This window comes from Phallusia mammillata, chromosome 4 (assembly GCF_965637545.1).
Source record: "Phallusia mammillata chromosome 4, kaPhaMamm4.hap1.1, whole genome shotgun sequence".
Classification (NCBI taxonomy): domain Eukaryota; kingdom Metazoa; phylum Chordata; class Ascidiacea; order Phlebobranchia; family Ascidiidae; genus Phallusia; species Phallusia mammillata.
In genome coordinates this window covers 26,424,441-26,438,509 of record NC_137255.1, presented here as the reverse complement: position 1 = coordinate 26,438,509, position 14,069 = coordinate 26,424,441, and the positions used below count along the sequence as shown (strand labels likewise).

At 36.1% G+C, this 14,069-nt stretch overlaps 1 protein-coding gene across 1 annotated transcript; it reads right to left on the bottom strand.

Moving 5' to 3' along the window:
• Positions 1-7,861: 7,861 nt before the first annotated feature.
• On the bottom strand, positions 7,862-8,197 carry LOC145223701 (uncharacterized). The gene has a single exon (XM_080090094.1). It carries the CDS (start codon positions 8,195-8,197, stop codon positions 7,862-7,864), a length of 336 nt encoding a protein of 111 aa, XP_079946220.1.
• Between the last annotated feature and the right edge of the window lie 5,872 nt (positions 8,198-14,069).

The following is a 14,069-nucleotide window of genomic DNA, read 5'->3' as shown; positions in this document are numbered from 1 at the left end:
ACGATATATAACAGTTAGCCACTTCCTTCTGTACAATCGAATAATGAAACAGGTAAAATCTTTAGTCTCTTGTTTAAGTAAAATGTTTTGTTTTTTTAAATGACACTCTTACAAGAATGTATATTGTTTGATTTTGTTTCAGTTTGTGTACCTTTGTTATGCAAACTCGCCTTTAATGCACAAAACACTTACGTAGTAACGTGCTTTACGTTTGTATATATTTTTTTCTAAATCTATTATCAGCAGTCAAACAGTGCTACAAGCATGGTATAGGTAGAGAGTTACATTTAATCAGTTGTTATTGTATTTGTTTTTAATGGTAAAAAACAACGGCCCAAATCGAGGTAAAAAGCGACATGCTTTATTTTTCTCAAAAGTTTCGGCAAATGCTCATGCCATTATCAGCGATAAAGCATGTCGCTTTTTACCTCTATTTGGGCCGTTATTTTTACCTTTAAACTTATGAACAGATCTACGGATCTGTAGTATTTGTTGTCCGAAGTATTTGTTTTTGTTTGGTTTCTTTGCTCAACCACAAAAATACCAATCTAGCTTTTATGTGTCGGTTTGAATGACGCTCGTCCTTAAGCACCCGATATACATCTGTGCTGCTCTCATGTTGACCTGCTCCTGGGCGCCACCACCCGTCACAAACGTTTTCTTTTGTGGTTTGAATGTTTGAGGGTCAGCCTGAAAAAAAATGAAAATTATTTTGAATCGTACAACCTTCAGCCAGCAGACAAAACTACCAAAATGTTTATTTTGCGAAAATTCTTACTTAGTTTAGGTTTTCAAATTTTGATTTGCAAACTCGGCCTTGTTTTCAACGTTACCGCCCCTAATCCTGTGTATGCATTTTTGTCACTGTGGTGCTGTTTTGATTTCTGGCTCCACTTTACCTTTTAACACAAAGAGAAGAACACAAAGGCGATTTTTGGGCGTTTGTCGTGTAGCACTAACTAACGATACACTATAACATTTTGTTGCATATTATTGTATTCTTGGTTCATGTAAGTGTCAGATGTTTACATTGGCCCCAGTTTATTTCATTTTTTCAGTTCCCTTCTGAGCAAATATATCTACATTGTGCCCTTGTATAAATTGGTAGCGCGTGGTTACAGGCTTACAGCATAAGTGGCTGATGGTAACATGCCAGTAACTGTTACGGTGTTTCCTGGGGCACAAGTTTTTCTGCGCCTATTTGTTTAATTGACTTGTTTTGTGGCGCCGGTCATTCAATTTCGGAGACGGTACTTGGTGGGCCTGTGCTGGGGTTTGAAAGCACAGGCTTTCAAAAGCTTACAGTCGGTTAGTGACAGCTTCTCGATATCATTAGAAACGCACTAAAGGTTATCTTTTAAAAAAAAGAAAATACCGCGTGTTAAATGGTTTCATTTTTAGTGTATACTAAAAAGAATCTCAATATCAATTGCTTGTTCAGTTGCTAGTATACGAGGTGCGGTAGGTTAGCTAGATTGTTTTGTAACAAACTACGCGCATTCGTGCGATACTTTACATAAACCTACATTTACCTTAGTTGAAGAAAAGTAAAACTAGTTAAAACGTCTACACGTTCATCGGCAAGTTCATGTTGTGAGGTTACATTTTAGGAATAGTAGCCATGTTGACGTTGGTTTTGATATTGGTGTGTACACGTTGATTTGATAGTTTTGTGTTTAAAAATTGAGGAACTACTTATGCGTGTGTCATGCAGAATGCTACTTTACGAGCAAAATGTTATCGTCAATAAATCTACTCGAAATTTGACCAACTTCGGTGGTCACCATTTGAACAAATATTTGTGGTAATAACAAATATTTTCCTTTTGCTGTCCGTGTTTGTTAATCACATATTTATGTCGCTTGGTGTCAATAGCGAGCAGGCGAGCCAAAGTAATTTACAGGTTACGATCTTACGATACGATTACCGCTGATTTTAACCAAATGTGTTTAGAATAGTAATCTGTCAAATTTTGTTTGCGCCTGATTTTATCGCACTTCCATGTGCTTGTTTCGTCTTTGGCTCCCATAAACTCATGATGTTTCAGTCAAAATTGTTGTTAGAAATATGTTATTAAGATGTTTATTTATTTGATTAAATAATGTAACAGTTTACTCTGCAGTATTAGCAATTAAGCAAAACCAATTTTCTTTTGCTTCCAACCAGTAAAACACGGACAGGGTTTTACCAAAGAACTCTAGGCGCTACTGGACGCGCTTGAGTGCATTTTCACATCCGCGTACTTCGTGATGCGTAACAACACCGCCGCATTGCTTATCAGAAGCTTTGACCACGTTTGCATTTAGGTTCCACTGCTTGATGGGACTAAAGCACAGTTTCATCTGCTTTTTCGCCATGTTTAGGGTGAATGGGTTTTATCGGCAAAATAATTCCGCACGTTTGAAACATTTTTGCTTTATACCTAAAGCATACAACATTTACTGTTTGGTTGAGAGCCATTGCACCATGACAGCGAAATCAAACAAATTGGTCATAGAATTCAGCTTCAATGAGCAGCATATTGCTGTTAGTCGCCAATCCCGCGGATAGAAATTTAGATGGTTTTATGCTGAGCATTTTATTTAACGACAGGAGTCCACATAAGCAAGCATTAAAACAAAAATGTCCTCACATATCCAAACATGTTTTGTAGTTTTCGTTTTATAAATGCATCTGTGTTTTTTTAAACTTAGTTTCTTGTCGTTGATTTCGTCCGTTGCCTTGCATACCAGGTTTGCTTTTAGACCAGGTTTACGCCTCTAAGCATATTTTGCAGGTGTATATAAAATAATGAATACCCTAAGAATAATAATACTCAACATTTTGGTTTTTTGTACGTCAAGTATGTTATTAATACATGTGTTTGTTATAAAGCAAAGCTTGTCAGCAAAGCTTTTTTGCCATCTATAAAGCAAAGCTTTTTTGCCATCTGGGCACTTGCACGAAAATGCCTTTTCCCCACAGATGTTGTGTTCCAGGCACCTTTCGAAAACGTTGTTACATTTACCTATTTGTGTGCAGTTGTTTTTCTGGTAGGTGTAGGTCTGAACGTTTATGTTAGTACTTAACACAGGTTGTAATAAACTGTTTTCTGTTTTTTTTTTGGGCAGCACAGTTTTACAAGTTTGCTATCATTGTTTTTATTTGATTTTATCAAGAGTTGTTACAAATTAATATATTTTAATATTCGTCAATTACATCATGCTTTTTAGACTTATGTAATAAACTACTGCAGGGGTCACCAAACTACGGTTTTTGTTGTGTTTTTGTGTATTTTGTGTACATTGCGTTATTGTGATTTCTTAACAACATTTACCAAGTTGCCTTCGAAAACTAGTTATGATTTATGATTTACCTTTGAAGCCCAAATGCACTGGTTCCTCTTTGGTCAGCCAATTCGTAGGCGCCTTGATGATTGTTGCATCATTTGTTTGTTCGGTGTTCGTGTTGGTGTAGCATTTGTTCAAAATGGGTAGTGCAATAATTCTTGCAGTTGAATGTTTCCGCATTTTATGTTGCAGTGAAAATGTTAGCAATAAGGTATGTCCTCTCTAGATTTACTACCGATGGTAAAGTAGATCCTTTTTTCCTGATGAGCCATTTAGCATTGCGTAAGTTGTCAACAATGTCAATGTGAGGGTTTTCACGTCGAACTTGGTTAGGATTCAAAATCAGTTGATTATTTGTGAATGCCTGCTAGGTCATGTTTTGAAACTAGTTTCTTTCAAATCTTTTTCTTCATATGAATTGATTTTTATCTGCCATCCCGATAACTGTGTGAAAGGTGTTTTATTTCATCTATTTTTTGAAAAAAATCGCGTGGTTTTGACTCAAAAAAAATATTTGTTCTTGTCACATCGTGCAGTTCACTTAAGCTGTTTGATTGTCATTCGAAACAATAACTCAAAAAAAACGCGTAACTGAGTTCTTAACGATGTCCTGCTAAAAGATTACTTGACTGTGTAATTTATTGTTAATTCAAAAGACTACAAAAATGGTTTTTTCGGTTAAATTTGTTTCAACCTTTTAAAATGAGACAGTCATTACAGAAAATATTACGAAAGAGCATGAAATCAGGATCCAATGTGCTAAAAGTAATAACTATTACTTATGTGACACTAGTTTGTCAGTTACCTCTGACATTTGTACTTTTGTTACATTTTGTGGTTTGAACATTTTTCGCTGGCAGCGCAGAGTTCTCTCGGATGATAAAGTCGTGAAGTTGGTGAAGCATTTAGTAAGCATTGCTTGTGTTACCATAATTTTTGCGTCGTTGTGTTATCACCTTGTTTCACGTTAGCCACCAACAGTGTCTTGTATTGTCTTTAGTTCACTAAGTTTGATTATCAAGAGTTGTTTTCTGTGTATAGCCTACGCTTATTTTCCTAAAACGTAGTTACCTTAATTTCACGATGTGTTTTTCATGTTTTTCACTTTAATTCCGCTTCACATCTTTTTGTACGTTCACGTTTACCATTTAACTGTTCGTTTTGCTTTCCAGTGCATTGTTTATCATTATACGGAAATTTAACCCACGGCACACTTGGTGTTCACTGCACCCGATTTAACTCCTCCCCTGTCTTTGCTTTTCGCAGCATTCCGGCTACAATCTCAGGTGTTACATTCTAAAGTAAGCCGCTAGGGCGATCATAATTGACTGGGGCGTTTCGACCACGTGACTTGTTGGTTTCCTTGTTTCTTTTACTAGTTTCGTCGCTATCCCCTTTTCGTGTGTTTTCCGGTCCTTTTGCGGGCCACGTGTTGTTACAAGGAGTTCTTCCCCGGCTGTCGTACTGTTCAGTTGTGTTGATTTTTGTGCATCGCAGTGACTTTGCCAATATTGCAGAGATTGTTTTGTATAGTGTTTTAAATAAAGACAGCAGTGCTCGAACGCGTCTAAACTAGGTTTTTACGTGGCTAGCCGTTAGTGCAGTGTTCGAAGGCTTTTGGCAACCATTAAATTGGGCGCCACACAGTTAATATGGCAATAACTCATTGTTAAAGTCCAGACACCCCAGCAAAAGTGAATGAATGGAATCGAAGCAAGTGGACGTTTTATTTATGGCGTTTTGTTTACTTGCACCCGCCTTACAATCATTTGCATCTTCCATATATTTAATGGAAGGTAAAGAGAAACACAAAAGCGGTTTGTTTGTCACGTAGTACTGAGCTAACTATAATTTTGTTGGGTCTCATTGTATTCGTTATTCAGGTATGCGTCAGATTTTTACATCAAGTTTATTCCCCTTTTTCAGTTCTGAACTTGGGTAAAGAGAGGAAATTACAAAAAAACAACAACTGATAGTTAAAGCATGCTCAAATATAATCATCCAGAATAAATATTTCGATCTTTTCAAACAAATTTGGCAGACCGATTTGAGTGATTGTCCCAAATTTTTAACCCCAGTAGATAGACCAATAATGTTTGTTGTTGTTTGTGGTATGTCTTTGTATTATGTAACAGTGGCAATTATGTCATGTTGTTTAATTGGAATTGTGATTCTTGTATCTTAGTAAGAATATTAATTGCTTTTTCAGTTGCTGGTTAACGCGGTGGAAGGTTGGTAAAATCTCGCTCGGCAGCAAACTACATTTATGTAATATTATACACAAACCCACATTCACGTTGGCCGAAAAACAATTCAGGCGCGTACATGCAGATTTTTATTTTGTGCAAGTAGAATGTTTTCGTCAAAAAATGGTCACAAACAAATTTCAAGTGCATTTTTGGACGTAAAATTCTTGCTTAAGCAAAATAAGGCACGGCTGTCCATTTTTGTTAATCACATATTTCTATCGCTTGGTGTCGATAGGGAGTCAAAAATGTGAAGTGGTGCAAGTAATGTCCAGGTTACGATATTACAAAGCGATTACGGATATAGTTTGTCACACAAATTTTTTTGCACCAGACTTGTTCACACTTCCATGTGCTTGTTTTTTTGTCTTTTGTTGCGTAAAAGTGGTTTGAAATATATTTTTAAGATGCTTACATTTAACGTGTGTTTTAAATGGTAAAAGGTGTAACAGTTTAATTTGCAATTTTAATAATTAAGCCAAAGTGACTGGAAGTTTTTTTATTTTGCCTCCAAAGGCAAAATCACGATGAGTCTAAAATATAGGCGCTACTTGACGCGCTTGAGTGCGTTTCAACATTCGCTTACGTTGTGATGCGTAACGACGCCGCCGCTGAGCTTATCACGAAGCGTGACCTCATTTGCATTCAAGTTTTACCGCTTGATGGAACTAAAGCGCAGTCTTCTTAACCGTCTTTCATGTTTAAAATTCGGCGGATTTTAAAGATAGGGTTTATGAGTTTGATAAAACAGTTTCATCGACAACAATTCTACATGTTTGAAACATTTTTGCCTTTTTCTATTAACCCCTAAAGCATATCAGATTCAATTTTTGGTTGGGAACCATTGCAGTACGGCAACGAAATCGAAAATCATATCATGCAAATGGACTTCAACGAGCAGCAAACTGCTATCAGTCGCCAATCGCAAGTAATAGGCTTTTCGTCAAACATTTTATGAGTTCAAAAAGTTAATTTTGCGATTTGAACTAAAGACTGCTTAGCAAAAGTGGTCAACATAAGCAAGCATAAAAATCACAATGTTTTTGCAGACCCGAACAAGTTTTTTAACCATGTTTTCCTTAATTAGATTGTTGTCGTTGGTTGCAAACACGTTGGATGATCTTTAACATAAATAGAAATGGCCTTGGGCAGTTTAAAAATTTACTTCGGTTACTATGGTCAAGTTTATAATGCACTGACATTGTAAAGCAATGCTTTCACGTTTGAAGAGCTTTGGGTTGCTTTTGTAGAAACATTGGCCGAGTAGAGTATTAGGAAAGAATTATTGTCTTTAATGTATGATACTAGGCGCAAGAAATCATTATGATGCAATGTTTTCTTTCACATTGCTGACCTGTTGTGAGTGGAAGCAAGACAAAAAACGTAGATTTACGGCTTTGAATTTAGAACATTGGGCTAAAGTTCAGTTTTCGGTTCAAGCGAAAAACAAAGACGTTTGGTACAGGTTTCAAACATATACGTTAAACAATTAGTGTAAAATTAAAAAAAAAATTAAAAGAATTATTAATGCTGCCCACCCAAATTGATTTGTCGGCTCGTTGTGAATATAATTTGGGACTTTCCCATTGGCGCTTTCATTAAGTTGCAGAACAAGCTATAGTTTTACTTTCTAACACCACAATAAGGTTTTTGTTATCGGATTAAGATGTGTTTTCGGTGATTATTGATTAAGTGATGTAACAAAACGAAACAAAAGCAGAAAAACGAAAACTATGTCAACGTGTGGCATGATTTCTCCGTCATCTTCTCACAAGAGGAAAGTTGCATCTTCACAAACTCCATTGCATAGAAGACGTAGAAAAATTACAGGAATCCTGTTTAGTAATAATGCACCAGTCAACAAGGTAAGTGTGGTTTGTATTATAAAAGCATCAAACGGCTTTCATTGTAATCAACAAACCAAACCGTTTTTAAGCAAAAATAATTTCCTTTTGTACTCAAATGTTTGTTTGTGTGTTTTTAGATTGATTAAAGCATTGCATATCCTGTTGATGCTGAGACTAGACACAAACATATAAACTTTTTTTGCTAATTGTGAATTGAAAAAGCTGTAAATTTGGTTTCATAAGTTGTTCATTTTTGTCTGGAATGACAATGAATGATACAGGATTTATATATTGTAGGACAAGTAAAAGTATATGTTCATCTGCTAATCTTTTTGGTGAATTCTTGGTGACTGGCTGATTTGGTAAAATGCCTTTAATAGGCCTGGCGTTCTATGATTTATATATGAGTGTGCTGTGATTGCTGGTCTGCATGGATGCTTCAGAGCTGATCATTTAGATTTCCCTTTTTTGGAAGTTTCACAATTACTCCTTTTTTCCAATCAGATGGTACAGTCTGCATTTTCCAACATAAGTTGCATAGCTTTGTCCGCTGTGCAAGCAGTGCATTCCCTCCATTTTTTAGCATCTCAGCAGAAATTTGGTCCAGACCTGCAGCTTTGTTGTTTTTGAGTTTTTTCACTGCACTGACAATTTCTTCTGTTGTGATGTCACCCATATCTACTTCCATCGTTGGTCCATCTTCATCTTCAAAAGTAGGCAGTTCGTGAGGTTTTGGTTGGTTCAGAATTTCCTGAAAGTGCTCGTACCATCGCATGTTTTGTTCTTAATCAGTGAGAAGAGTTTTTCCAGTTTTGTCCTTAATTGGTACACCGGAGCTTTTTCCTGCCTTTGTCAGATGCCTAATTATTCCAAATAGCGCTCTAGTGTCATTTCTGTTCATTGCGTTCTGGGCGTCCGCACATAGCGTTTCAGTCCAAAACTTTTTGTCGTCTCTACAATTCTTTTTTACAACTTTTGTGCTTGTTCGTACTGTTTTTCTATCTTCCAGTATTCATCAGAAGATTTGGCGCGTTTTCTTTGATGTTTAATCTTTCTTCTCTGATCAATCAGGGCCCATGTTTGTGGTCGAATCCAGCTTTTTCTTCTCGTCCTGCGCCTTCTGCCGAGGCTTTGATCTGCAGCTGTTGTCACTATTTCTCGAAATTGTTTCCATCCATTGCTCTTCAATATCATCTATTACTTGTACAGCCTGGAATCTTGTGCTCAAATCTTTGTGAAACATTTTTACTATTTTTTGATCTTTTAGTTTAATAAGGTCGTATGGATTTGTTCCACTGTGTTTGATAATTTTTTTCAGTTTTTGTTTCAGTGACCCTTTGACGAGGTAGTGATCGGAGGCTACGTCTGCACCTCTGCAGCTACGTACATCCTGCAATGCGCTTCGCCATCTTCTGCATATGCAAATGTAGTCAATTTCACTTGTTGTTTTGCTGTTTAGGGATTTCCAGGTTTGCTTGTGTATTCGTTTGTGATTGGTCCTAAGATGTCACTCCAACCAGCTCTGTCGCCATCAATCTTTGCATTAAAGTCGGCCATTAATAATTGTAGATCATGTTTAGGGATACCATTTAATGTATTCTGGAGCTGGTCATAAAACAAATCCGTTTGTGTCTGGCTTAGATGGTAAAATTTAAGTGAACATACTGTTACAGCAGCAATACGGTTTTGCTGTATTTTGCAGCTTGATCTGCACAATGAACATGTAAAAGGGTCATGTTTTTGTAGCGCCACTTGATGAGTCTAAAAAATGAAACAATAAACTGTTCTGGACAGCATTGACAATTGTTGTGAATTTCTATCTTCACTTCGATTTTTGTCATATTTGACTTTCATTGCCAAATGGGTGTGTTTGACATAATGAACTTATCCTCACATCATGACATGTAGCGGTCAAAATTTATTATATAGTAGATCCACCTTTTTTTAAATCAGCTGATTTATATATTTACACACTGTCTTTATATTGATGGCAAGTTTGTTTTAAGTTTTTTTTTTAAAACACAATATACAAAACGTTATAAACACTGTGATTGATTGTTTGGGTGTTTTATGAGATAATCTCTTTAATTATTTTGCAGTTAAAAACAGTGAAATGCCACATTATATATTAGAAAGAATTTATCATGTGTGCAGTGGACAGTCTTTCTGTGTACAGCACAGATGGAGAAAGATTAATTATCAATAAGAAGGGTATTGGATAAACACTTGGTGAATTTTGTTTGCAGTTTGTTTACTCACTGTTTGAATAATTAGATTAATACAAAACAATTTAGTAAATAAAATATCCTTCCTTTCTGTGTTTATTTAACCAAAAAATATGTTCCAGACAAAGCATATCACTGTTTTGCACAGTTTGTTTTTGTGCAGTGCCGGATTAAGGGTCTGCTGGCCTGTAGGCATTTTATAAGTGGCCCGAAAATCGAATTATCAGTGTCGCTAAATCATTGTCACAAAGATCCTTGTTGCAACAATAACACAGGGTACCGTGCAAAAACTTGGTCATATGCTTTTGAAAACATGACTAAATTTCTACTGATTTTAAAGTGGCCTGGATTTTTGACTGGCCTGTAGGCACGTGTCAACTTTGCCTGATAGTCAATCAAGCACTGTATTCTAATGATAATTAGCGGTAAGAACCAATTATAACACCATTTACGCGACATGATATTGAAAAGTTTAGTTTTCTATAATCGGCGTTTACTGTATTTGAGACATGATACACTTGATGTCGCGATCGTACAACTGGTGTGAAATCATGAACGACTCACGAATCACGGTGCATCCGGGACACTGAGTGTAATATTACGCCACTTCCGGGTAACCTTAAGTCGTAACTGCCTTAAACGCATAGGTTCCGTAAATTGTGTTTTAAAATATGTAGAAAGTTGATAATAACAGTTTGCATAATTTGTCTTGTTTTTTGACGATTGTTTTTGCGTCACAAACTAACTCGAGGTGTAAGTTTTATCAGCATCCAGCGCAGTGTCTCGTGACTACAGCCGTTTTTGTCAAAGATTAGTCAGAAAAGCAAGGTTTTTTGTTTTAAGTACAATTCAGCATAACGGTCTCAGTGTTTCATTTTGTTGTTTTTATAAGAAAGTTTTTCAAAGGTTTGATACAGTTTTTTTTTTTAAATCAATTGTTGATTAATTACAATAAATGCATTATCTTGGACTTTGTTGTAGTTGTACCTGTGATTGCTTCTGTGCTTCAACAGGTCACAAGTCATTGAAATTTTCTATCAGGTTTGCTGTTTCTTCAACATAAGAATGTTGTTTTCATTTTGGAATGGCGTCTGGGATATTTTTACCAATAGCCGTTCCGAGAATTATTTTGTTTAAAAAATCAAGAATAGTTTTTTGTATGGTATGTGATTTGATCTGTTGTTGTTAATTTAATGGAGGCATACGGTAGCCGTGAAGTTTATAGCATGTGTGGAACAGTGTAAACGTTTAAATATGTTTTACTATGGTTTCCGCAGATAACGTTATACTATTTTCGGGTAGCTGTGTGTTTTCGTGCTCGTGATTACATTTCCAGATACTTAGTGATAATTTAGGGAATTTAGTGTTGTATCTATAAATATAATTGTTGTGTGTAGTTGACTATTGTGTAGTTTGTGACGACTTTTGTGTGTAGCTGACTAAACGCGTATTTTTACGGTACTGGCTGGTGCAGGTTTATGGCGGAAACCAGAATATTTATTTAGGTTTTCGACGTGTACGTTTGTAGTTAAACTCATTCTTGCATCCTACTATGCTTGTTTCATTCGCGTTTGGTCCAGGAGATTTTCGTTTAAAGGGATCAACGTTCACACGTTTCAGGCAAAGCTAACATTGTGCGCTGATAAGTCTGACTGGCAGTGCCACTCACGTAATCTATGTGCAAATACTTAATAAGTGTTTGTTTCTGAGTTTTTCAACGAGCGAATCCAAAGGTCGGCATGTAAGTTGCAACATCAGCAATTTTTCGCGTGATAAGGGGATGGAACAAATATTGGTCGTCGATAACACTGTTTAACAATACTTTGCCGGGTTGCTTTACGGGACAAAGCATTTTGGGCTGGTTGCGCACAATTATAAAAGCCGCCTTCTTGTCCGGCATGTCTACTGTCGTGTACCATTCTCCACAGTCCGAAAAAACTTGCGATTCGATATACATATACACGTGCTCAAAACAATGATCCCTATTTTAATGTCAAATGTGTTCCATCTTTTGAAATTAAAAAAAATACAAAATCTGTTTAGTGGCCTATTTGACCGGTTAACTCTTCAATTAATTCGTTAGGAGGAAGTTTCCAACGTGCAATATTTGTACTGTAAATGTGTGTTTTTAAAGCGTATTCAAAGCTTATTGGACTAGGATGCGCGAGTTTTTTAATGGCCTGCAATGTGGTAGGGCTCTAAAAGTTCCGTCAAAAACATTGAAACGCTGTGTCTTCAGTCGTCCTTGCTAAAGTGGCTTTCTGCTATCGCAAACTTGTTTGATTGGGTGCGGTATTCGCGTCACTGACAAAGCGACATCGCTAAACAAGCACCAGGGACTCCTTCCTGCGCGAAGTAAGTTTGATCATGTTCGAATAACGAATTAATACCAAGAGTAAGTTGTTTGTCGTCTCTCCTATCCCAAAAATGCTTTCCAGCAAGTGCTGCAATGTTCATTAAGTTGTTGAATAGAACAACTTTTTGAACTTACACAAACAAGCAGGGTGTCGAACCAGAGCTGAATTGAACAAACATTGTCCAGCGTGTTTTATTACATTCTGGCTGGGAACGTCCCCCAATTTTCATGCCTTAAGTATGTATTTTCTGTACATTTTTTTGCAAGTTGATGAGATAATTTTTTTTCCAGGATTTGTTTTTAATTTTACTTTTGACGATAAGAACCACAAAAAAATGACTGGTACAAAGTATACTGCAGTAGCTTCACACATGTTTCACTTAGTCATTTGTATTTAAGATGCTGATTTTTAAGCAACGATCAATGTGCATTAAATATATTGTTTAAATGTAATATTTAAAACGTACAACTTGGACAAGTTTGTGACGAAAAAAACGGATGAAATCGATAAAAATGAATTATAACCGTTATATTATGATAAACTAAAATTGTGGACATCATTTTTATTGTCTTTGATTAGGAAACCCGTAGTTCAATTATTTGTTTTTGTTTCAGCATTTAGGTGTGTTAAAGTTAAGTGTTTGCAAGAATGGATTAAATTATTGGGCTGCATTTTAATGCTCGTGTGATGGGGATAATTTATTGCGCTTGCCAAATGTGTTTCAACCTTATAGGAAATGCGCTACTATTTTGTTAAACTTTTAATACGAAGTTTTGAAAATGACAATATGGTTCAGTTGCTTAAGTGTCTTGCTGCTGTCACATGATCGTTTGGCGACTGTTGGAACAGGTGAGGCCACATCGCAAACCAAGTACCAGTAACTAATTCCTGCGCACGTAAGTTTAATCACGTATGCATAACAACTTGATACAAAGTCCACAGCTAAGTTGCTTGTTGTACGACATCTTTCTGCAATACTCATTATGTTGTCTGATAGAACAATTAATCTTATTGCACATATAAGCCGGATCGTTAGTACAAAACTGCCGAATTTCATAAAACTGTACTAAAGAATACGTGAGTAAACAGCTAGAAAGCGTGTTAACATATTTTAAGACATAAACAAAACCCGAACCCCCCAAAACAGCATATAGAAACCCCGATATAATAAATGCATACAAATTGTATCACTGCCAAGTTACTTTGTAAATTCGTCTGTAAAAGGTAATTTGGAAATCCGAGCAAAATTCGATTTCTTGCACAAACAAGAATAAATTTTAATTTCATACGGATATTTTGCTAAATTAGCAAATAAACGCTCAGCCCTTACCATTTCCATAAAAATAGGGCCAACGTCAACGAAATAAAAAGAAAAGCAAACGTATTGGGGCAATGTTTGTGTCTGGCAGTTCCAAGCGACACTGGTTGCTTGATAAACGCTCGGTTGGTGACCAAGATTTCAATTTTGCTTGGTGCGTTTAAATGACATCTACTTATATATTTGCCTCTGGTATATTCTGATAGGAAGACGTTGTCAACGATAAGCAACTTTTCGCAAGTGTCTGATCAACGTGTTTAATTATTAGTACTTTTTATTTTATTTTTGAAACAAATAATATATTAGCTTGTAGTTGACCTAGTTTTTTTTGTGTGTCATGAAATAACGGCAACTGGTTTTAGCTTTAGCATTTTGGTGGACCAGAAGTCGATATGATATCTTGTCAGAACTTGAAATAAAATATGATTTTATCCTGTTTTCGTTGCACGGTTGATTGACGCTAAAGTTTTGATGAAAAGGATTATTTTTAGCTTGTTAACATATTCTACAGGTTCAGTCTGTTTTCATGATTAAAAGCACCATTTTCGTTATTTTCGACCTTTTTAATGTGGGTACACAGCTAAGGTTTTTTTGCTGAAACGCAATCTTTATACAGACGCGATGCGAAACAAACGGACATAACTTGTTCTGAGAGTTTTATTATTTTCGTTTTCATTTAGTTCTGCTCTGAACGAATTAAGTTCATGACAGTATTCATATATTGGCAAATGAAGCTAACAAGTATCT

Bases quoted from the DNA above. Each gene is read 5' to 3' on its own strand.
- LOC145223701 (XM_080090094.1), bottom strand. From the start codon at position 8,197: ATGCGATGGTACGAGCACTTTCAGGAAATTCTGAACCAACCAAAACCT.